We start from the raw sequence: 26,254 nt of genomic DNA, 5'->3' as shown, positions 1-26,254 counted from the left end.
GCGCTTGAATATTCTTACGGAGTTCTCCCTTAGCCGAGCAGTAAACACCCCTCCATGACCTTATGACCTTTCGGATTTTTTCCCCGATAGGGGATCGTGATGTGTGTTACTTTCCTGCGGGCCGATTATTGAAATTGATAGACAAAGCTATAGACAAAGAAGACAAAAAGATATGGAGGTATCCCATTGGTGGAAGCGGGTGGTTGCAATGGACAAAGGAGGTAGGTAATCGGCAAAGTAACGGCAACCCACGAGGGACCCGATAGTTAGTCTATCATTTTCTTCCTTACACTGAAAAAGAATTCTCGGCGTTTTTACGAAGGTCCGTTGGTACCTTCACCATCTCACTTTTTTTTACCAATTATTGGTAATTTTACCAAGACAGACTGGTAAACTTACCTAAAAACCGGTATTTTAACTGTTTAATTCAGGTAAGAATACCACTTTTGTTGGTAATCAATTCCCGGTAACTTTGCCATTTTATCTCGGTAGTTCTACCACAGTCGATAAAAAATATTGGCGTTTACACCAAGGCCCAGTAAAATTACCAATTCCATAAATGGTAATTTTACCAAGAATAAACTGGGATCAAATAGAACCCTGAATTCTTGGTAATTTTACCCTTTTCTTAGTAAATACACCGATATTTTTTTTCAGTGTAGTTTTAGGAACCACCCATTTCATTTAATAGGATCGCTCCATACTCCCTATGCCTCCTTTGTCTATAGCTTTGTCTATCAATTTCAGTAATCGGCTCGCTGAAGGGATTCTGTTTGCTATGGGGGTGCTTCAAACCGTAATATTTTTTAATAAGAACTGTTGATCGGTTAAACATAGAACCTCTTCTCCTTTGCTGTAGATGACGCAATACCTATTCAGTGACAGCATGGCCTTTGGCATGGATGCCCTGAGCCTGGCTATCCAGAGAGGTCGGGATCACGGTCTTCCTGGCTACAATCAGTATCGCAAATTCTGTGGTCTTCCCGAGGCGCACTCATTCACCGACCTGGAGGAAAATATTCCTAAATCGGTAAGTCAATCATATGTATAAGCTCCAAGACCTCCTAAATTTTCATATCTGGTAACGCTTAGTTCCAGCGTTCTACCGAGCCGATTTTCATGAGTTTTGCGGCTATCGACAGGCAATTGTGTCTAAATGAGCCCGCTCTATTAATATTTTGAAAATATGACCCAGGTTTTTTACATTACGCGGTAAAGTTGCGAATTCTCCCATTTAACAATGTAAATTTTTATTTTTTGTCATAGTTCGTTTGAGCGTCCTACTGGGCCAATTTCTATAATTTTTGCTGTTATCGACAGGTGATAGTCCCTAGATGAGCCCGCTGTAATTAGATTTTGGAAATATGACCCAGTTATTTTTTATATTTGATTATACCTGGGAGCTTAGAAAGGGGGAAAAATTTGAAATTCAGAATTTACAAGTACAAAGTACAGAATTACAAAAGAGCATGAAACTACTGAATGCATAAAAACAGATACAAGCACTAACTATAAATAAGCAACTAAATTTTTTACAAGCAAAGGCGTGCGATATGCCGAAAAAATAGATGTATGACCTTAAAGTACATCTATCTTTACATCTATTTTTTTTGCACGTCGCACGCGTTTGCTTGTAAAAAATGTAGTTGCTTATTTGTAGTTAGCGCTTGTATCTGTGTTTTTATGCATTATGTAGTTTCATGCTCTTTTGTAATTCTGTACCCTGATGATGACCCGGTGTGGTCGAAAAACCTCGGCTAAATGAAATGTAATAGAGAATTTGCAGGTGTCTGAAATTTGATGAATTTCGTGTTTAAGTGGATACTACTGAGTGAAATGAACGCGAGAATATCCTTGGTACATAAATTGAACAATTATGGGAGAAGATATGACAAAATGATCTAATCTGCTGAATTTCGTGTGATTAAATGGGAAATGCCGCCAGATGACGTCACTAGGTGGTGTATTTTCTCACTTTTAAATCTATTTTTATACTATGGCCCGTATCAGAACAAATTATAAAAAATACTGCGAATTCAGTTCTATAAGCACTTTCAGAAGAAGCAATAAAACATTAGCGTGCTAATTCTCCATTTTCTCGTAATAAAAAATCACAGCGTAAGGCAATTCTGATTCTCTTTTTACACGGAGAAAAAAACCTTGTGCGTGGGACCCGAAGTTTAGGTCATATGGATCTCTGAAGTTTTCGGATTGAGCATCTGAACACTTTAGGTCTAGCTGTCGAGGTTCGGATCACACATCTGAAACTTCAGTTCTTACATCATGAAGTACTTCAGATGTGAGAACCGAAGTTTTCCGGATGTGAAAACCGAAGTACTTCAAAGGTAAGAACTGAAGTTTCAGATGTGTGATCCAAACCTCAGCAGCTGTACCTAAATTGTTCCGATGCTCAATCCGAAAACTTCAGAGATCCATATGACCTAAACTTCGGGTCCCACGCACGCGCGTAGTTTTTTTCTCCGTGTATTAGTTTAAATAATGCTGTTATCCGCACGATGTTTGAGAATGCCTTTTGATTGCAGATCGTGCAGAAGCTGAAGTCGTTGTACAAGAGTGTGGACGACATCGACCTCCTCGTGGGCGGGATCGCCGAGAAACCGGCCGACGAGAGTCTGGTCGGACCCACGTTCCGCTGCGTCATGGGCGAGCAGTTCATCCGGACCAGGATTGGCGACCGCTTCTTCTACGACAACCCCAGTCAACCCAACTCATATCGGGAGGGTGAGTTTAAAATCCCTCTTGTTGATACCTCGAGTGCAAAATGGAAACCGTCACCTTCCGGCCAAAGAGACTGTAGGAATAATACACGCATTCCGAGTTCACTACGGTGCGCGCTTAACGCATGTTAGCGCCTACAAGACTGTGGGAATACCTCACGCATTGCGCGCTCACTACGGTGCGCGCTTAGACCGTTGAAAATACGCAGTGCATTCGCACAAGAGATGCGAACATAGTGTTGACCTCTTGTGAAACAGAGGAAAATTAATCGGAATTTTTTATTGTTTGATATGACATTACTTAATCCATACAGAGTGTGCAAAAGTGTAATGGTAGTATCAAGTAGAAAAACGTCGACTCTGCGAGTGTTCCTAATTGCGCCGAACACGGTGAGGTCGGCGCTGAACGCATATCAGCACCTACAAGACCACAGGAATACTTCACACATTGCACGTTCTCTGCGATGCGCCGACCGTGCGCGCTGAACGCATATTAGCGCCTACAAGACTGTGGGAATACCTCACGCATTGCGCGATCACTACGGTGCGCGCTTCGATCGTTGAAAATACGTCATTTCTCGGTGCCGGACCCAGCATGATGTACACCATTTCTGACCAGCGTACACCGCGAGCCTGTAATCCTAGGATCGAGGGTTCTTAGAGATTTTGCACCCCTGAATGTTACCTTAGTTAATTTAGTCAAATGAGAAAAAAAACAACAAAACAATTAGAAGAGGCCCGAATACTGTATGTAACAAGGTGGAGAAATCGTGCTGGGTCCATGCCATTTCGCAGGAAAATCAAAGCCGAGAAGTTCCAAAAAGTATTAATTAGATTCAACAACAATTTGTTTTAAACTCTAATGAGTACCAGTACAAAAATGAGGGCGGGAGGGAGAGTGTTCAGCTCAGGCAGTTTGCAAAATGGTGTGGGCCCAGCACCATTTCTCCACCTTGTTAATTGAGTCATTGATGTCGGAGTCGTCCGTCTTTTTTTGATCGACTATCGTTGTAACGAGAACCTCTTTATAGCGAGAAAATCGGCCGGTCGCTGAGTTCTCGTCACATGTGGAGAGCAGTGGCGTGGCGTGAATGATCGATTATGTTCGCTACGAACACCCTAATAATCGATTCTTTACCACAGGTTTAAATGGTAGATCAATCGATGTATCGCAAAGCACGCCACGCCACTGGTGGAGAGAAACTACTATAAGATCCACTTATTTTTTTGTCATATCGTCACCTTCCGGCCAAAGTATCACAAGCGCCAGCAACGTTTCAAAACTTCCGCCGACATTTTATTTTTTTACAAGGAAATTGCTGAATGAATCTGTCTGGAACTTCCACTGAATTACCTTCGTGCTGCCGAAAAATTTCGTGAATTTTTCAAACAGATTCAATCAAAAATTTCTCTAAAAAAGTAAAATGGCGGCGGAAGTTTTGAAACGTTGCTAATTCAGTGGCACGAAGGTAATTCAGTGGAAGCTTCAGACAGATTCATTCAACAATTTCCGTGTAAAAAAATAAAATGGGAACGGAAATTTTGAAACGTTGCATGGCGCTTGTAATACTTTGGCCGCAATGTGACGAAATTTCCATGTGGCGTTTCAAAATATACGCTTCTTTTATATTTTATCCAAAAGGAAAAAGGCAACCTTGTAGCTTGAGATTTATACTGAATTATCTACTTGATACTAATAGATAATCAAGGAAGTTTTCAAGGGATCATATTGGCTAGGGACCAAACAGCTTCTGGCCATGTTAATAGGATGACGGAGGAGAGGCTGCCAAAAAAGAGGCTTGACTGGGTTCCTCCTGGGAGGAGACGAAGGCAAAAGGGACGCCCAATAAACAGTGGCGTGGCGTGAATTGCGATGTATCGATTGTTATGCCATTTAAACCTATGGAAAAGGATCGATAAACAGGGTGTTCGCAGCGAACACCTTAGTAATCGATTCTTTACCATATCTTCAAATGGCGATATATCGATAATCGATCATTCACGCCACGCCACTGCGGCAATAAAGGGTGGCAACTGGCAACAGCGGGCCGATTATTGAAATTTATAGACAAAGCTATAGACAAAGATGAAATAGGAAGTGAGGAGCTGTCTTATCGGTTGAAATGCATGGTTCCTATAGACTAAGGGAGAAAATGATGGACTAACTATCGGGTCTCTCGTATGGTGCCGTTGGTTAGTCCATCACTTACCTCCTTCGTCCATTGCAACCACCCGCTTTCACCAATAAGATCTCTCACATCTCTTTTGTCTTCTTTGTCTATAGCTTTGTCTATCAATTTCAATAATCGGCCAGCAGGGGGTTTGAAATGAAATGCCAACTCCCTGACGGGCTGTGGGAGGACCGACCACTGTGGCGGTTAGGCGTCGCAGAGCGCCAGGGAGCGCTGTGAAAGCGACTCTTATGTATGTATATCGGCTAGTTGTCCAAGAAAAAAATTGTATGACAGGACGTCTGCAACATCGCAAACGGAGGTACGTGGTATCACAATTTTCGTGACCCATGTATGTCCATATCGCCGTCCTTGGGGAGAAAGATCTTTCGGTCGTGTTCATAGTTGTTCCTTAAAAAAAAACCATGGCGCGTGGCACGGTGCCTTCTGCTGGACTATCTGAGGATGGACCCGCACAAAACGCCTTCATTTCGGAGGGTATGCAATTTGATCTCCGGAGTGTTCAAATAGTTGCTTGAGATAAGAGCTGCCTTGCGGTACCGAAAGCCATGCTGCGTGGCACGGTGCCTTCTGTTGGACTATCTGAGGATGGACCCACACAAAACGCCTTCATTTCGGAGGGTATGCAATTTGATCTCCGGAGAGGTAAAATAAGTAGTCGCTCGATATAAAATCAGACGTGCGGCAACGAGAGCCATATCACGCAGCGGGCTGCGTTCTATTGAATGAAGGGGCTTGCAAGCCACTACACAATTTTGCCTCTTCGTGATGGAATTTACAAATATCTAATGTAGTTTTTCCTCCAAATGACCACTAATTAATAAATCAATATTTGATTATCTGTTTCAGAGCGCTTGCACCAAATTAGGAAGTCCTCCCTTGCTCGAATATTCTGTGATAACTCCGATAACATTACTATGATGCAGAGGAATGTGTTCCTGAGACCATCGACGACTGAGTAAGTTTCATTTCAATTCTGTAGTTGGTCGTCTTCAAATCAAAAGGAACTAAGTATGTCTATTATGACATGAGCCCTGTCATGCATTAATTTTTATGGATCTCAAAGCTCATCCCTGCTTAAAATGATGAGTAGGCTACCTATTCAGAATTCGCCGACTCACATGAGTAGAATTTCCTACTTATATGAGTAGAAATCCTACTCATATCACTAGAATATTTTACTCATAAGAGTAGAAAAGTTCAACTCATTGGAATTCAATTTTTTTTCATTTTTCAGAAGTGGTGTTTTTTACCAGGAGACACCGATGAAATACGTAAATTTGAAAAGTAAGAACATTTTGTTCTAATAATTTTTTTGATGCGGTGACTAGTTTCTGAGATATCGGACACAGTAGATTTAACGCTGAACTCATGTGTGTTGAAATCTCTAGTCATATGAGTCGGCGAAAAGTGAATAGAAAAATTCTGCTCATATGAATTGAATTCTATTCATATGAGTTGAAATTCTATTCATGTGAGTTGAAATTCTATTCATATAAATTGAAAGTCTATTCATATGACTTTGATTGAGTACTCATTTGTACTCACCATTTTTAGCAGGGATATCATAATGTAACAAGGAGGTGAATTGGTGCTGGGTCCCCGCTATTTCGCAGGGGAAACAAAGCCAATGTTGAATTTTGAAACAATGCAATCAAGATCCATGTTTTTTAGGCTCTGTCGCCGATTTCAACGGTGAAACTGCAGGAGCGCCTTACTCGTTTGCGGTATTTTGGAATCTCTGCTGTCATATTATTACATCAAAAGAGAGAAACCATCGCTATCGCTCAAAATTTTCACAGAATATTTCTCACACGGACTGGAAAAATTTGGAGAGTTTTCAAAAAATGCCGTTTGGTATTTTTCCTCTTAAAAGGATATGCGACCGGAAAGCTGCAACGTCGCAAATTCCCAAGTAGCAATGCTCGCGATAAATAGCGATTTTATCGGTAAGTTTTCGCGAATATATCGGTGGCAATACACTGGAAAATAAAACATTGGATCTAGAGTCCAGACTCTTAAAAACATCGAAAATAAAAAATACTCTTGATTCAATCAGATTTAAGCTTAAATCAAGAACCAAGCCTCTCAATTTGAGCAGATTTCCTCTTGATTTAAGCTTAAATCTGCTTGAATCAAGAGTCTTTTTTCTTGTCAATGTTTTAAAGAGTCTGGACTCTAGATCCAATGTGTTTTTTTCCCCAAAGTATGTCGAGCGATTTTATCGCCGATAAAATTGCAGTATATCCAGATTTTTCCGTTGAAAAATGTTTTTTGGATTGAGCTGCAATATCCTGTAGCTTCACCATCAATATGATCCCGACTGTGCACGATTTGAAAAGTGTGCGTGGGAAGCACAGATCTATCATAGGTTTGTATCATAACAATTTAATTTTTTTTTTATTTTCCAAGAATGCGTCTAACCTCTGATTATTTGCCGTTTTTGTTGCAGCAACGATCTGATGCCGTGCAGCGAGGAGATCATCCCGAAAATGAAGCTCGAGGCTTGGCGGGAGCAGCGCGTCAAACTCAACCGACACATGTCGTGAAACACCGCTCATGCGGACGAGCTTACTGTGATGCTAGGACATGATACATATGTCGCTTTAAAGTTGCCAATACACCAAATAATAAAAACCAAATAACTGACTCGATATCTTTATCTCACCCACAGCGAACTGACAGTTGAAATTAATAGACAAAGCTATAGACAAAGAAGACATAGGGAGTGTTGCTTACATTTAGCAACAATCAGAACTATTGAATAACTATTCAACTTCATAATAATTACATTCATAATAATACAATGGATATTTGCTCGGTTTTTTCCTGGAACAGGATGTCCACCCCATGCGACGGGAGGTTGCTTGAGGCATAGAGTACATAGAGTCGTAATGTAAATGGGAGAGCTGGCGCCATGTTCTGCTCGACGAATTCCGAGCCCGGTGCGGTGTGCGCCGAGTTCGGGTCGCTTTTTCGATACATTTTCGATCCAAAATGGCGGTGTGGAATACGTGGTGATTCCTATCTCCTTTGTTGTTGTTGTTGTTGTTGTTGTTGTTGTTGTTGTTGTTGTTGTTGTTGTTGTTGTTGTTGTCATCGGATGGCCGGGTACCCGTGTATCGCAAACAATCGATTATGTATCGAAAAAGTGACCCGGCGTCACACAGGAGTCTCGGAATTCGGGACATGGAAAATGCTTAAAAGTGGCGCCAGCTCTCCTACTTACATTACGACTCTATGTACTCTATGCACCCACAGCGAGCTGACTGTTGAAATTTATAGACAAAGCTTTAGACAAAGAAGACATAGGGAGTGTTGCTTACATTTAGCAACAATCAGAGCTATTGAATAACTATTCACCTTCATAATAATTACATTCATAATAATACAATGGATACGACTGTATTCACATAGGTTTATAGCGTTACAATGCGTATGTATATAGAACTCTGTTACATTGCTTATCATTGCTTCCTCTGCTGCCTGTCTTTGTTGCCTACATTTAGCAACAATCAGAACTATTGAATAACTATTCAACTTCATAATAATAATATTCCTAATAATACTGCGGATATGACTTTATTCACACGGGTTTATAGCGTTACAATGCGTATGTATGTATATAGAACTCTGTTACCACGGAGACATGCCTGGTTGAAACTTAATTAGCTTTAACAGGGAGTATGAAGCGATCCTATTGGTTGAAATGAGTGGTATGGACTGAGGGAGAAAAAGAGACCAACTATAGGGTCTCTCGTGGGTTGCCTTTAGTTTGTCTATACCTACGCTTTTGGTCCATTGCAACTGACTTTACCAGTAGGATCCCTCCATATCCCTTTTTTTCTTTGTCTATCGATTTGTCTATAAATTTCAACAATCAGCACCCTGGACACTAGACAAGGTCTGGACCAAAAAAGCACATCACGAGTTTTTATCTGAAATCCTACGAGGGAAACTATTCACACAACGAGGACAGTGGCGAGACGTGAATGGTCGATTATCGAGATTTCCCCATTTGAAGCTATGATAAAGAATCGATTATCAAGGTGTTCGTCGCGAACGCCCTGTTTATCGATCCTTTGTCATGGATTTAAATGACAGATAAATCAGTACATCGCAAAACACGCCATGCCCATGGACGAGAAGTTCGGAAGTCGGCCTCTGGACGAGATATTTACAAGTATTCTCAACGCAGATCAAACGAGGGGCTTAGAAGATAACACGCATAAGTTAATTTTTTTTTAAAAAATTGAGATATTAAATATTAATGGTTAAACGAGTCTTAAAGTATATTTCGTGAGAAATTTACTCCTAAAATCAAATTTAAGCGTCAAAAAGTATGTACGCTGTTATCCAAAAGTCACCTACCGTCACTCTAACTTTTTTCCTACTTAGACTAGAAATTTTAATTGTTACTTTTGTTTGATGAACGTATAAATATGAATTTAAAAAAAAAAAAAATACAATTTTGGGTACGAGTTTCCGTCGTTAAAGAGTTTACAGCGGCCAATAAACTAGTGCATTCACACAAGAGATGCGGACATAGTATTGACCTCTTGTAAATAAACAGAGGAAGATGAATCGGATTTTTTATTGTTTTATAAGACATTACTTAATCCATACAATGTGTGCAAAAATATAATGGTAGTAACAAGTTGAAAAACGCCGATTCGGCAAGTTTAACTAATCGCGCCGAACACGGTGAGGTCGGCGCTGAACGCATATTAGCGCCTACCAGACTATATGAATACTTCACACATTGCACGTTCTCTGCGCAATGCGCCGACCGTGCGCGCTGAACGCATGTTAGCGCCTACAAGACTGTGGGAATACCTCACGCATTGCGCGATCACTATACGGTGCGCGCCTGGACCGTTGAAAATGCGTCATTTCTCGGTGCCGCGCCGGACCTACAGCATAGTATACACCATTTCTAACCAGCGCACACCACGAGCCTGTAACCCTAGTTTTAACTGGTCCACAGAAACGAGGAACCGTCCTGTAATCCTCGTCCCGTTACACAAGTTTTGCCGGATCAGTGTCGATCATTGATGAACATTGCCGACGATGGATCGACTCCTCTGACAAAATGTTCACCTGTGCCGTATCGTCATAAAGGAAGTTTCTGTGACTGTTACAAAAGAAGTGCAGGAGTCCCGTGAACAGAACTATTTTTTTCAGTGTGCCGTCATTTTTTTTCTCTGTGCGAAGAAAATTCTGCATAAATTCAAGGGATGATGTCAGTTGGTCTCCTTTAAAAATGTGACATGGGGGTGGAGATTTGCAGACGCCTTAAATGAGATATGGATTGCATTTTGCAAAAAGGAACCACTAGCATTGCAATGATGCTAAGATTGGGCAACTTCATCCTTTGCAATAAAATTGCGGAAATTGCGAAAAACTATGAAATTTAGATGGTAATTTTTGTCTTAAAGTTACGGTTTTTAGCGAGTAAAATAGAAACTATTAATTAAGGGATAATCGGGTTTTTCCTCTAAAACGAAAGAAGTTGCACAATCGTAGCAACACTGCAATGCTACTAGTGGTTCCTTTTTGCAAAATGCAATCCATATGTGATTCAGGACTTACGCCGCGCCGTCGCTATTCTCTTTCGTCTCTAATGATAATCATAGGCCTTTCTTCTTCCCCTTATGGCCATGTGTGTTGTTTTTCGTGGCGTCAGCTTCGAGCTCCCTCTCCAACTTCTCCTCCTCAATGACGAAAAACTCGTCATGGTAGACGAGATCCTCGTAAGCCTCCTTGACGGCCAAGCAAGGAATCTCAAGATGGACGGATCCGTTGGGGTGCCGAGCGGTGATAGTGAAGTAGCCGGCCTCCTGGAGAAGCTGCACTAGGAGGTCCTTATCGTGGGTCCCGTTGAAGTTGGTCACATTCGCGTTGACGGCCTCTCGAAGCTGAAATAGGTCCGTAATCGAGATCACCCATTGCGGAGCCAAATTCGTCCCATGCTCGCCAGCCTCCTGTAGGTGCTCACCCAACAGTTCAAACCTGTAATAATTCGTCTGATTTTTACTAGACGGCTATAAATCGACGGTGAACGTCGGCAATCACATAACTCGGTTTGCGACGTCGCGGACTTCCTGTCATACTTTATTTTTCAAACGGAAAACTACTCAACGGTAATTCTTTCAAACTGCCGTGATTTTTCTTCTATGTGCGAGGAAAATTCTGCAAAAACTTCAAGGAATCATGTCCGTTTTTTCTCCTTTAAAAAAATAACATAGTTGCGGAGATTTTCAGACACGGCAAACGAGTTATATGATTGCCGACTTGCACCGTCGAAATAAACACTGCGCTGGGAAAAAAACACATTGGATTTAGAGTCCAGACTCTTGAAAACATTGACAAGAAAAAGGACTCTTGATTCAATCAAATTTTTGCTTCAATCAAAAGGAAATCATCGAATAATAAAAATATATAGGTTTGGAGACTTGAACACGAGGTTAGAAAAGTAAACCCGATCAGCCGTTCAGTTACGTGGATTCTTTCGAAAAACCGAAGCGCCTTTATATTTTGCATACATTGGTAAAAAACACACTGGATCTAGAGTCCAGACTCTTGAAAACATTGACAAGAAAAAATACTCTTGATTCAATCAGATTTCTGCTAAATCAAAAGGAAATCCACTCAAATTAAGAGGCTTGGTTCTTGATTGAAGCAAAAATCCGATTGAATCTAGAGTATTTTTTTATTGTCGATGTTTTTCTGATGTTTTTCTGATGTCGAGATCCAATGTGTTTTTTTTTCCAGTGCACACTTCTAAAATTCCGAGACGTTTCGACACGAAACTGAGTCATTTTCAGTCGGAAAATAAATTACAATTAAAAAGCATCAATCAAAAACCTGAGACCTACACTGCCGTGCTAAGGAAGAACGCCGTATGAGCATTCGAGGGTTGCCAAATTGCCTTCAATAAAATGTTCATTTTTGAGGAAAGTTATGAATATTTTTCCTCGAAATTTTCAAGAACTCGAGGTAAAATTGAAAACAACATTATATGAAAAATTTGAATAAAAATATTCATAAGTTTACCAGGAAATTCGTGTTTTATAAATAGAAATTTGGCAACTCCTGGAGGGTTCATACGGCGTTTTTCCATAGCACGGCAGTACATGTTGCTGGCCGCGATCCTGTTATTTCCCCCGGATAAACCACCTTCGGATCTCAACCACCAACATGTGATTCTTAGGTTTTTCTATCGATACTTATCAATTTTTAATTTATTTTCCGCCTGATGACGACTCACAACAGTTTTGAGTCGAAACGTAAATCGGGTTTTTAGAGTTGTATTTTCATCATTGTTTCCCGTTGTTTTTTTTTTTTTCATTTTACCATTGTCTCGGGCTGCTTTGTAAAAATGTGTACCTATACTCTCCCTATGTGGGTACTTAAAGCGAGATGCGCAATAAATCAATCTACTGAGAAATAAATCGATTAATCAATCTAGTACTTTCAGAGTACTAAATAAACTAGCCCTGCTAAAAATGGTGAGTACAAATGAGTAGAAAATCAAAGTCATGTGAATAGACTCCAGCTCATATGAAGAGAATTTCAACTTATATGAATGGAATTTAACTCATATGAACAGAATCTTTTCTATCCAGTTTCCGCCAACTCATATGACTAGAGATTTTAACTCACATGAGTTCAGCGTCGAATCTACCGTGTCCGACATCTCACAAACTAGTCGCCGCATCAAAAAAATCATAAGAACAAAATATTTTTATTTTTCAAATTTACACACTTTATCGGTGTCCCTGGTCAGAAACATCGCTTCTGAAAAATGAAAAAAATTGAATTCATATATGAGTTGATCTTTTCTACTCTTATGAGTAGAATATTCTAGTGATATGAGTAGAATTTCCTCTCACATGAGTAAGATTTCTATCCATTTAAGTAGGAAGTTCTAGGTACTCATGTGAATTGGCAAATTCTGAATAGCCTACTCGTCATTTTCAGCAGGGAGGGTAGCGAGAAAGTGACAAGATTTAGTGATCCATTGAAACGGGTAAGGTTTGCGAACCTGAAAAGTGGTTTGTAGATGCTGAAGAGAGGCAGCGAAGGAATAAGGTCATCCTCATCAGCTCCCTCCAAGTACCCGACAACGGTCCCGGTGTTGAAAATCTTGATCTGTTTGTCGGAGATTCTGTAGCCGTCGAAGTAGTGCTTGATCCCGTGGAGATCGACGTTGCTGTGTTCCTTGCTCCGTCCCAAGCGCCCGATGAGTGTCTCTACCTCGGCCAAGGTGAGTCCGTAATGCTGGCTGATCTGCGGGTCGGCGAAGATGGAGTGGTAGAAGAGGTTGGCGTCGTGCCACTGTCGGTGACTCCCCATCCGGAACACCCCTGTCAGCAAAGTTCGGGATACGAACTCCGAATGCTTCGCCGTCTTCCCCAGCGAGAAGTAGATGTCGTCCACTTCCACCTGTGACAAATATGAACCACTGCACGTTAAGAAGAAGTAGGTAACCGCACTGAAAAAAAATCTCGGTGTATTTACTAAGAAAAGGGTAAAATTACCAAGAATTCAGGGTTCTATTTGATCCCAGTTTTTTCTTGGTAAAATTACCATTTATGGAATTGGTAATTTTACTGAGAAATCTCCGTAAAATTATTGAAATTTCTCGGTAATTTTACTGGACCTTGGTAAAAACGCCAATATTTTTTATCGACTGTGGTAGAATTACCGAGATCAAATGGCAAAGTTACCGGGAATTGATTACCAATAAAAGTGGTATTCTTACCTGAAAAAAACAGTAAAAATACCGGTTTATGGGTAAGCTTACCAGTCTGTCTTGGTAAAATTACCAATAATTGGTAAAAAAAAAGTGGGATGGTAAAGGTACCAATGGACCTTGGTAAAAACGCCGAGAATTTTTTTTCAGTGCGACATCGTGTGCTCACATGGGAAGTAGAGCACAAGAGGACCGCGTTTAGCAGACAGGAACCAAACCACATCAGCTATTGCCAAATTTAACCAGGCAAATTAATTTTTTTACGATAGAGAGAGCGTTCGTGCAGATTCCTTCAGAAATGTTAAGGAATTTTCCTCGAACTATGCAGAAAATCCACTGAAATTTGCACAAATATTCGCACAGCCGTTTTTATTTAAAAAATTGGATTGTCTAGTTAAATTTGGCAGTAGCTGATGTGGCTTGGTACCTTTCTGCTTAACGCGGTTCAAGCAACCATTCACTGAAAAAAAAACTCCGGTCGTGGAAGCTATACTTACGGGCTACATAGGCATACGGTTCGCGTTCCGGGTTCAGTGGCCGAACATTTCGGCTCCCGTAGCCGTCGAAGCTACGGCTCCAGCATCCGGAACTCTCGGCCTCTATGGCCAGAACGGACGGTATGTCTAAGCCCGTAACTTTTTCTTGAGTGTCGCATATAATATACTCGCCATGTACTGGGGCGCCGATAAAGTCACTTTTTGAGGCTGTTTTGTCCAGCACTTGTGCGGCGAGAAACAAGTCAACGTAATTTTGTTGAAAACCTCCTTGATTTTTCTTCTCCGTTTGTGGAATATTCTGTATCAATTTCAAGTTATGGAGCTGACTTGTTTCTCTTAGATAAAATAAAATAAAAGCGAAAATGTTGAGATAAATGATTTTGCACTTCAGCCGTCGACAAGATTGGCTAAAAATATTGTTTTTCAGAGTGCACGGAGAAAAAAAACTTCGTGCGTGGGACCCGAAGTTGAGGTCATAATGATCTCTGAAGTTTTCGGATCACGTATCTATGAACTTGAGGTCCAACTGCCGAGGTTCGAGTCAGACATTTGAAGTATTCCGGTACACACCGAAGTGCCTCGATGTCTGATCCGAATTTCGGCAGCTCGACCTCAAGTTTTCGGATGCGTGATCAGAAAACTTCAGAGATCCATATGACCAGGCCCGCCACATCCCATCTCAGGCCCTGGTACCAGTTTTAAGGCCCAAGCCCTCAGCACAGAGGGGGTTCGGGGGCCTCCCCCGGAAAATTTTTCAAATTTTAAATCTACTTGGACGCATTTTGAAGCTCCCATGAAGGAGATTTTCCATTAGTTTCTGCTGAATATTTACGCCTTTTTTTTACTTTTAGCACAAAATACTTTCGGATGGTTGCATTCAAAACATCTGTAAATTTTTTTCGGGGGGGGGGGGTATACTAATCAATCAATCTATACTAAAAATCTTGAAAACTGATAGAAATCTTTAAAAATGTAAGAAAAATTGTGCAGTGCTCCAGCGTGTTTTTGAAAATTTACTCACCTTTTGCGAAATTTGTTGGGTAAATTTTTCACTTTTCCATACGAGACCAGGACCATACATGTGAATTCGTAGATGTTTTTCACCAATGGCACGGGCCCCTCCAGGGCCCGGGCCTCGGGACCAGAGACCCATATATCCCCCCCCCCCCCCTTGTGGCGGGCCTGCATATGACCACAACTTCGGGTCTCATGTATGAAGTTTTTTCTCCATGTGGGATACTGAGTACTGACCGGAAGTAGATTTTCCTCGTCCTTGCCGAGCATGGCTGCGACGGCGAGGCGGTCGAAATTGTCAACGAGAAGGATGCACTTGCGCCGGTGGTGGGTGAAGAGGAGCCTGGTCAGAACGTCTACTCCGCACTTGTAGAAGCCGATCGTCCGGTGGGGCCTCTGGCTGTGAGACTCGTAGGCCGCGAACTCTTCCTTGTTGAACGCAGAGAGCGACTCACTCTTCGAGAGGTACCCGTGCGCCCGGAACATCCGCTCCACCTCGCTCCGGAAAGTCTCGTGGAACTCCGTTGGAGTGGAGCCGTTCACCGACTCCAGGTCTAGGAACACGACCGGGGCGCTAAAACCAGGAATAATACTTTCAATTGGACGTATCTCTATCAAACGGAACTAAGCGCCATCGGGGGAGGAGGGTAGAGGGGGGCTTGGATTGGCGGCGGAACCGGGTGTCGGGCTCATTCCGTCCTATACTCGCAATGCTTTTCCATGGCGCTTAGTTCCGTTTGACAGAACGCGCTATATGGCATTCTAAATTCCTCCAACGGAACTCAAATTGGCGCTTAGTTCGGTTTAGCAGAAATGCGTCCAATTGGAACGCGCGGTTAACTACGCTATGGGCCTGTTGCAAACTTTTGCTGGGGCAAAAATGAGAGTTGCTCCATATAGATAATGTCTCAAAAATCAGGATGAGCGCATCGGCAAACTCTGAAATTCACACCTAACTTCAAAATCTGCGAAAGAAACTTGCGTTTTTCGAAGCTTCTTGCTTCAAAAAGGATACTACGGCATAAGTGTCGTTAGAGGAGTCATTCCATTCAATCCCTGCTCAACATGGCCGACGCTTCCGCGCGCAAGTTGAGGAGAGTACTAGAGTCCCTCTATATTGAGAGTCAAGACAATTCGGCTCATGGATGTCACAAACGGGAATAAAGATTACAGAAATTGAACGTTTTTCGTAATCTTTGATCGGCCCATTCTCAAATGCCTTTCTCCGTTCCTCCTCTCATTTCGTTTGTTCCTTGCCGAACCCGTAATTCCCTGGTCCATTCCAGTTTATAATCTTTGCAATTGGTGAAAATGTAATCTTTATTCCCGTTTGTGACACTGTGGAGGCCTAAAATACGGAACCAATCAGAAATGGATTCAAATTGTCTTGACTCTCAGTATAAAGGGACTCTAGAGAGTACGAGGTCAACCACGGCGGATGTCTATCAAAGCGAGAAAAATGTGAATGTAAACACACTGATTGTTATCAGGCGGTTAGAATCATCGTCCCGTCACTTGTGTTTTGGCGGATTGGCGTCGGCTACGTATTGAATATTGCGTGGTATCCTTGTGGGCAGGTGTTGGATGGAATGACTACTCCAACAAAATGTTCACCTGTGCTGTGGTATCGTTTTTGAAGCGGGAAGCTCGAAAAAACGCAAATTTCTTGTGCAAATTGTGAAGTAAGGGATGCATTCCAGGCTTTGCAGATTGTGATTTTTGAAACACTTTCTCTGAGTAACAACTCTTATTTTTGCTCTACCCTGGTAAAAATTGGCGATAAGAGCTGCGTTTCAAAATGCCATAATAATTCTTATGGCCGGCTAAAGAAGGCTACAGAAAAGCATGTAGCTGGCTTTAGAATGCGGAGAAAATCATACGGCCGGGCTATACGAAGCGATAAAAAAGTATGCAGCCGGGCTATAGTTCCCAGAGCCGGGCTTTACGCTTTATCGACTGGCTGTTGCTTTTTCACCATCGATTATAAAAGGCTATAAGAAATTGTGTAGAAATTCGTGTGCTTTGGAAAACATTAAGTTTGATACGGAACCACCTTAATATTTACAAAACACATATTATATTTTCCTTTAATACATATTTTTTTTTCATCAATTAAAATGAGAATAATCCACACAGGATGTGCAAAAATTTCAAAATCATGAGTTGAATAACGCTGACCGCCAGATTAAATATTAGAGCCTAACACAAAGCGGAGCGGTGACGCACTGGCGCATACAAACCTAACAGGGATACTTCACGCATTGCGCAACGCGTGAAGTATCCCTGTTAGGTTTGTAGGGGCCAATGCGCGTTTCGAGCTGGCTGCCCGTCTGCCGCGCCGCAGCGTGCCACGGGGCTTGAGGCAACTATTTCACACCAGAGGTATTGCACAGTATCATACGAAACTGAAGGCGCTCTAATATATTAGTAATGGCAGGCATCCATCAAAAGTACGGAGCTTTCCTCGGAAAATAAATCAAGATACTACGGCCCAAAAAGAGAGCAGTATTCCAAAAAATCAGCGTCTGACCGTAGCATTTCGTCACCTTCCGGCCAAAACATCAGAAGCGCCATGCAACGTTTAAAAATGTCCACCGCCACTTTATTTTTTTACAGAAAAATTGTTAGCTGAATCTGTTTGTTTCACTGAATTTTATCGGCAGCACAGAGAAAATTCAGTAAAATTTTCGAACGGCTTTGTTGGACAATTTTTCTGTAAAATAATAAAATAGCGCCGGAAGTTTGTAAACGTCGCATGACGCTTGTGATACTTTGGCCGAAAGGTGACGATTTACCTAGTGCTTTTCTTGTGGACTGTCGGCTGCCCTTTTCTGCACTAATGTGCTGGGAACACGCTCAAATTCCCATCAATTTCATCAAATGGTGACTGGTGCGCACCACCTACCATCAAATTTCTGCGGCCTGCAAGAATTTGATGGTAGATGATGAAACTGTGGGGCTCATCCTTCATCTGACTTCCACACAACCGTGCTTATTTCATACTTATTTCAATCAACATGCTGTTTTAATTAATTTTACTCATCAATCAAGATAACTCTTGATCGCCATCTTGGTCATAATTTTGATCGGAATTTGACGGAAATTTGGGCGTGTAACCAGACCATAAGAGCTACATTTCTCGACATGTTCGTTCCCTCTCCACAGAGGTACTCTAGAATTGGATGGTCACCTCGATAGATGACTAAGGCAGATGGAGGGGTGGTTCTTGCAGATGGAGAGGTTGCCAAAGAAGGCAGCTTTCTCTGCCATGACGCTGGTGAGGTTGGCACCTCTGGAGTCGACAGGGATCTGGAAGAAGTGCTTGAGCATGTGGAGGTTGGTGGACTTGCCGAAGTTGGGTGGCGCCACCAGGACGAGCTGCTCGCGGATGTCCAGGAAGTGTTTGATGAACGCCGTTTTATCGACGAACGTCCGACGGCCGACCAATCCACGGAAAAGTTCACTCTCATCTTGGTAAATCTTCTGCCGAACAGAAGTTTCAGGTCGTTAGCCCTCCACTATATCGTCGGATACGTCATAGTTCCTTTGGGAAGGAGTCTTTGTATACCCAAGTAGGATTTTACATCGAAAAAATCGTGACATACTGAAATTGAATTGCTATGTTTTCAAGATGTTCTGGCCATCAGAACCATCCACATCTGATCGATTATTATCAATCTTGTCGTAATATTATCTCTATAAAACCGTGTTGGATGAAATAGCAGTTTTATCTCAATTTATCACCATTTTTTGTTCGAAAATGCTGCGTTAAATTGGCATCAATAAAATCGCGTTTTTATTGCTTTATGCGATGAAATCGCAAATCGAAATTTTCAGTCCAATAATAATGCAGCTAATTGACGTATGGATAAAACTGTGCAATATTCTCCGATTAAATCGCAACTCATCGCGGTCACCACTACTGGGGGGGGGGGGGGGGGGCACCGATATATAGAGAGTTCGGACACGTCGGAATATATAGAGCTCTTAGGAGAAAATGGGGCAGCCAACCTTCTAACACAAAAAATGTCCCTGCCAATCTTCAGATTCCAATATCAAAAGAAGATGCAAAAGAATGTTCATAAATGAGCGTTCTTCCGCAAAAAAAGAGTGAATTTATGCAAAAACCAAGTCAAATACTTGTTTTAAAAACGACGGGTCCTAACAATTGCACCATAATAAGTCACTCTAGATGATTTGAATTCATAGGTTGGCTGCCAAGTTGGGTCCTAAAAGCCAGATGACCTAACCTCGGAATTACCGACATGTCCGTACTCTCCCTATAATACAAAAACTCAAAGTTGAGATTTGTTCGATGACGAAAGTTCAAAACCACTTATCTCCATTGAGGTGCCTCACTATTTCCGTTCTTTTTTTTCTTTTTTGAGAAGTAACAAGCCAACTCCAAGGATACAACGCAGCAGCACAGTAAAAGAACAATATATATTGAAAAAATTTAAGTTCTTTGGAAATCATTAAATTTGACCCGACACCTGCTAAATATTTACAAAACAAACACATTGGGGTTCCCTTAAATACATATCGACGGTGTAAGTCGGCAATCACATAACTCGATTGCGGTGTCTGAAAATCTCCGCCTCTATGTTATTTTTTTAAAGGAGAACAAATCGACATCATTCCTTGAAGTTTATGCAGAATTTTCTTCGCACAGAGAAGAAAAATCACGGAAGTTTTAAAGAATTGCCGTTGAGTAGTTTTCCGTTTAAAAAATAAAGTATGACAGGAAGTCTGCGACGCCGCAAACCGAGTTATATGATTGCCGACTTATACCGTCCATATTTTTTTCCCATCAATTTTGGTGAGAATAATCCATGCAGAGTGTGCAAACATTTCAAAATCATGAGTTAAAAATCGCGGACTCCGCTAGTTTAAATATTACAGCCAAACTTAGCAGAGCGGCTTGCTGCCAGCACGAAACGCGCATTGGCGCCTACAAACCTAACAGGGATACTTCACGCATTGCGTAATGCGTGAAGTATCCCTGTTAGGATTGTAGGCGCCAATGCGCGTGTCGCGCTAAACGACCTCACCCGCCGCGCCGCGGTGCTTCAAGCAACTATTTCGCAGCAGAAGTGTTGCGTAGCATCATACAAAATTGAGGGCGCTCCAACACATTAAATATGACAGTCATACTTTAAGAGCACCGAGCTTTCCTCGCAAAATAAATCAAGATACTACGGCACAATAAGAGAGAGGTTGTCCAAAAACTCACGAAGACCTACCATCCCTATTTAATGACTTTTAGCATAATTTTTGAATTCCATTAGAGGAAAAAGTGACTTGATTTAGGCAGAAACATTCTTGAGTATGCCGTCACGAAAATTTCATTATGAACTGAGAATAAAATCGCTGAATGAAAGTGGGTTTCAGTTTTTTGTAAGTGACTTTCCTTTTTATACAAGTATCTTTTCTTCTTTAAACAAACATTTTTTCCTTTAATAATCCATAAGGAAATCTTCTCTGCAGTTAATTTGAGCATATCTCTGTTAGAATCACTCTAGATTATTTGAATTCATAGGTTGGTTGTCAACTTGAGTTCTAAAAGCCACATGACCTAACCTCGAAATTACCGACATGTCCGTATTCTCCCTATAATACAAAAACTCAAAGTTGAGATTTGTTCGATGACGAAAGTTCGAAACAACTTATCTCCATTGGAGTGCCTCACTATTTCCATTCTTTTTTTTCTTTTTTAAGGAGTAACAAGCCAACTTCAAGGACTGAAATTTTTACAGAATGTTCTGCTTTCAGATCTATCAGCGAAGTTTTCTAGTGATAACGTCGACTGATTTCCCAAATAAAAAATAAAGCATGATAGAAATTCTGCTACATCGCAGAATCCGTTGTCAAAATTTCCGTTTCTATTTTTTGCTATCGATGAGGAACAAGCCAACTTCATAGACTGACATTTTTCCAGAATCCTTTGCCGACGGATCGAGAGGAAAAATCAAAGAAGTTTTCAAGTAATAACTAGTTGACTACTTTTCCTAATAGAAAATCAAGTATGGTAGAAAGTCTGCAATCCTCCAAACGGAGATACGATGTTTCGCACTTTGGTCATCGATATAGCAGAACACAGAGGAGTATCCCGCGATCAGTTTAGCGAATTTGACGCCCAGTTGTGTCGAATGAACCACTTGGATTGCATTTTGCAAAACGGAACCAATAGCATTCCAATGTTGCTAGGATTAAGCATATCGACGGTGAAACTACCAAACCACGTATCTCGGTTTCGCAGACTTCCTGTCATACTTTCTTTTTTAAATGAAAAACTACTTAACATCCAGTCTTGAAAATTTCTGTGATTTTTCCTCTTTGTGCGGAGAAAATTCCGTGAAAATTTCAAGGAATGCTATTGATTTGGTCTACTTCAAAAAAATAAAATGTGAGCGTAGATTTTTAAACACCGCAAACGAGATACGTGGTTTGGTAGTCTCACCGTCGATATGGGCAACTTACATTTTTTGCTAGAAAATTACTGTAATCGTGCAAAAAATTAAATTTACAAGGCAATTTGTATCTTGAATTTATAGTTTATTGAGATTCAAGATCAAACTTACTTAAATGATTAATTTATATTTTCAGAGCGAAAAAATTTGCACAATCATAGCGACATTGGCATGCTCTTGGTTCCTTTTTGCAAAATGCGATCCACTTGTAAAAGCGCGAATTTAAGCATTATGAAATAAGATTTCTTACCGAAATTCCACGCAAAATACGAGTTAGAAATTGAAAATCAATGGAAGTAACTCCCAATAAGTATAATTACGTTTTTCAATTCATGAATTCAAACTTCCCGATCATAAAACAACCAATGATCTACTCGAGTTAAATCGCACACCAAACGTTACCATGACAATCTCTACGGGGTGAAAATAATGCCAACGTCAATCTCGGCGCATCACTTAGCTTTTGCGTTTGTTTACTTTGTTTTCTCGCATTTTCATTTTTGGCACTTAAGTCTTTTTTAGAACATCTGATTCAAATCGGTGATTATCTTGACCTACGGATACTTCACTGAGTTGGTTGTGGCGCATTGATGCAACTATTCGTGTTCCACGGATGCGCGTGTTGCATGCTCAAAATTGAAGGCGCTTCCGCTTTTCTCACCTCTTCAGAATTGCATGAGAGTTGGCGTTGGTTGTAGCTCCTGAATAACTGAGTACCTATGTAGAGAAATTATTGCCATCTCAGTCCTTTAGGTCTCGATACACGATCTAATTCCAAAACAATTCTAAAGTAGACCATTGATGACTGTTGGTCACCATGCACCGTATATATTCCTATTATATGTTACCGGTCCTAAAAAATTGCACCCATGTCGTTTATCAAAATTCCTCATGCAGATAGGCTGCTTTAATAAAATTTGTCCATTCATCCGCGTTTCATAGACTACATTTTGCAACACGGAATGACTATTTTCTGGCTCAGTTTAGAAACAATGCATGTGCCATCGGTATTCATATGCAGGTAAGTGATTTTATGAATGACCTAGTGGTTCTTAATTGAAAATTTTAGCCAAAATGTTGAGGAGCTTGCAAACGCTGGGTAATGGACAGTTTCAAAGTATGTCAACAGGTATCGAAGGTTAGCTTACCGCCAAAGGTCGTAAACTAGTGAGTTCTGGGTTAGAGGTTGGTAAAGGACAAGAATGTTCATCTGCTGGTAAAAGAAATGCAAATTTCTGCAAGAAAAAAGGAAAACGTATTTAAAATTGAAAATAAGTAATGGATAGGTAGAGATACCCTGGTAAAAATTGGCAGTAGAATCTGTGTTCCAAAATACCATAGACCTAAAGCCGGCTTTAAGATTTTCAATAGCTTCTATAGCCGGCTGCACAATTTCTTATTACAGCCTTTTATAGCCGATGGCGGTTGAGCAACAGCCAAGCGATAAAGTGTATGCAACATGTTACTAATTACGGATGCTAGGACTTAGTGAGTTTTTGGACTACCGCTCTATTTTTGGGCCGTAGTATCTTGATTCATTTTGCGCGGAAAGCTCCGTACTTTTGAAGGATGCCTGCCATTCCTAATATGTTGGAGCGCCTTCAATTTGGTATGATACTGTGCAATACCTCTGGTGTGAAATAGTTGCTTCAAGCGTCGTGGCACGGTGCGGCGCGGCGGGCGGGCAGCCAGCGCGAAAAGCGCCTCAGCGCCTACAAACCTAACAAGGATACTTCACGCATTGCGCCGTGCGTGAAGTATCCCAGTTAGGTTTGTAGGCGCTGGTGCGCGCTTATCGCTGGCAGCACGCCGCGCGCCGCTCCGCTCTGTGTTATGCTCCAATATAGTCTTGCGGAGTCAGCGTTTTTAAACTCATGATTTTGAGTTGTTTGCACATCCAGTATGGATTATTTTCATTTTAATTGATGAAAAAAAATATGTAATAAAGGAAAATATAATGTGTGTTTTGTGAATATTATGTTGGCTCCGTATCAAACTTAATGATTTCCAAAGCACACGAATTTCTACACTACACTACGAATTTCTACACTACACTACGAATTTCTTATAGCCTTTTATAGCCGATGGCGATAAAGTGTAAAGCCCGGCGATAGGAACTATAGCCCAGCTGCATACTTTTTTATCGCCTCGTATAGCCCGGCTTTATGATTTGCTCCGCTTTCTACAGCCAGCTATATGTATATGATTTTCTATTGCCTTCTTTAGCCGGCTATAAGAATTCCTATGGTATTTTGAAACGCAGCTCCTATCGCCAATTTTTACCAGGGTAAAAATAAACTATGTGACTTCTCATTGAAAGAAGGGTCATACGACACAAATGCACATTCTTTTAGAGGAGACATTATATATCAGTCATGTAGGTTAAAAAATAGTGTATCTTTCCTTCGGAAAATACACTAAAAAGAAAAACGAAAACATAATGTTATTCATACTGAAAGAAGCTTTTTAATTTCCTGCAGATTAATATAAACATTATATACAAAGAATGATGCAAAATGGTGTCTAGGAGTCTAAAACATGCTTCAACTTGTCTGGTTTTATTAAAATTGGCATTGATTTCAGTTTAATGATCGTCATCGCGCTCGTAAAATATATAATCCAAAATAGAATTATAAAATATGAAATTTCCTTAATTATGAAAATAAAGATATGTATTACAATGTTGGTTTGGCTCGAAAATCCTATTTCAAGCATTAGTTTAAATTTGATGACTGAAATCCCTTTGAATTACATGCATGTATCAAAGGATAAGGTAAGCGTCCCAATTGACAGTATTATGACTTAACCTAATGACGACTGTGTCGTTTTTTGAGATTCACTTACATGAAGGATGAAGCCAATGTAAAACTGGAATTGTAGCATTTTTCTTGAAGAGAAATAAATCAATTTCAGATTTGTTGCTCGCAACACGGAATGCAGGTTTAGAAACATAATGAGCCAGTTCAAAGCACTGAGATCAATACAGACGCAACACGAGTTATGATAAGGCGACAAATATTATGCAAGGGCATTCTGTCTTGTGGAATAGAATCCTCTCTCCTGTGTGCTTGTATTAATTGTTTTAATATACATTTCGATAAAACTTCTTATAGTGTTTTTAACAATAAATGAAAATAAATTTAAAACTTAAATTTATTTCAACTACTTTTAAATAGTTTAAAATGATTTTAAGAAAACTTTAAAGAAACAAACAAAAACGGATGTATAACACCATAACTGAACTACTGAAAAGTTTCAGAGTAGTTTCTTAAATATTTAAGTTTATCCCCATTTTAAGGAACATCTGTGAAACATTTTTTTGATTTTTTAATTATTTTAACAACATAATTTAGCGTTATTGTGGTATTAGGATACGAATGACATCCCCATACAGCTTGCTTATAATGGATTCCGGTCCAACGTATGCATTGAACCACCTAGAACATGTTTTTCCTCATTAATTCACGAGAAAAACAAATTACTCATTTCAGAAATTTTTTGAATTGGTTCAATATCGTATGTTATGATCCGTGAGGTATGAAAAAGCGGTTGTCGGGTGTCAAATTGGTATGAGAAAAAAGTGCGACAAGATCTGATCAGTCGCGATAAGTATTAGTGTAAGTGTAAGTACACAGTGTAATTAGTACACGGTAAGTGTCATTTTCGAAAGCGAGTTTCCTTCAACATTTTTCTAATCTTTCAGATGAAATCACTGAAATAGCTTAAACAGCAAAATTCATCTGAATTGTGTAAAGATGAGATAAACGAGAAGCCGCAAGTGCGCAAAAAATGACGTAGTCCCCGGCAAGACAACAGTAAGTGACAATATTCCTCTTGAGCCAATGAAAGCTGTGCTTTCACGTAAAATGCCGCCCTCTACTGCAAATTTCTGACCTGAAAATGTGTTTGTTGCGTGCCTAAAATGCAACCACGAAAACATGCAGAAGATAGCACCTACGGCTAAATTGCCTAACACTAGCCTAGCATGAAAATGAAAAATACCCTTTTTATGTAACTGAAATAAAATCAGTCGATTTTTAATCATCTAAACGATTTCTTGGAGTCTTCCGGACGATCAGGTGCAATTTGACCAAGAACGGAGGCTTCTTTCAATAAAATTTTCCGGTCAGACGCTTCTGAGCCCGTTTTCTCAGAACTTCATTTTTGCACTCACTGCTCTCTTCACTATCACAGCAGTGATGTCACGCACTATCTCTATTCAATGCAGTCTCTCACGGTCTTATATTCTCTTTGGCAGTGGCGTAGACGGGGGGGGGGGGGGGGGTCCAGGGGGTCTGGACCTCCCCCTCCCCCTTAGCCTCGTCAATTTTGCATTTTTTTTACTTTTGAAGGACGGACATAAAACATTATCAGGGACGTACACGAAATAATGTAAATTTACCGTCACGTTATTGAAATGGACCCCTCTCCTACACTTGTATAGGGAGAGTATGGGCAACTCTTAGCTCTTAGGGCCAAAAAAGGGTAGGTAACCTTTGAAAACGAAGAATATCACTGCCAATCATACAGTGGCGTAACGGACTTCCGCTGGGCCCCCCTGCAAAATTTTTTCTAGCCCCCCCCC

The 26,254-nt window shown here is 40.7% G+C and overlaps 2 protein-coding genes across 2 annotated transcripts in view; one reads left to right on the top strand and one right to left on the bottom strand.

Annotated features, from left to right (window-relative positions):
• LOC109032903 (salivary peroxidase/catechol oxidase) overlaps positions 1–7,575 on the top strand; it is an 85,209-nt gene extending 77,634 nt beyond the window's left edge. The window contains 4 exon segments of the mRNA XM_072304417.1: positions 860–1,030; positions 2,544–2,742; positions 5,780–5,888; positions 7,383–7,575. Of these exon segments, the coding sequence (XP_072160518.1) occupies positions 860–1,030; positions 2,544–2,742; positions 5,780–5,888; positions 7,383–7,479 (576 nt within the window). The 3' untranslated portion in view covers positions 7,480–7,575.
• A 1,939-nt stretch (positions 7,576–9,514) lies between these two features.
• On the bottom strand, positions 9,515–26,243 carry LOC109035156 (uncharacterized). Its single transcript, XM_019048673.2, has 6 exons — positions 24,514–26,243; positions 22,818–22,904; positions 18,390–18,682; positions 15,437–15,773; positions 12,978–13,378; positions 9,515–10,942 (listed from the first exon to the last, which is right to left on the bottom strand). The coding sequence occupies exons 1-6, from the start codon at positions 24,619–24,621 to the stop codon at positions 10,561–10,563; spliced, it is 1,608 nt and encodes a 535-aa protein (XP_018904218.2). The 5' UTR covers positions 24,622–26,243; the 3' UTR covers positions 9,515–10,560.
• Positions 26,244–26,254: the final 11 nt, after the last annotated feature.

This window comes from Bemisia tabaci, chromosome 9 (assembly GCF_918797505.1).
Source record: "Bemisia tabaci chromosome 9, PGI_BMITA_v3".
Classification (NCBI taxonomy): Eukaryota; Metazoa; Arthropoda; class Insecta; order Hemiptera; family Aleyrodidae; genus Bemisia; species Bemisia tabaci.
The sequence above is the reverse complement of the archived record's forward strand: the minus strand, read 5'-3'. Positions and strand labels throughout refer to the sequence as shown.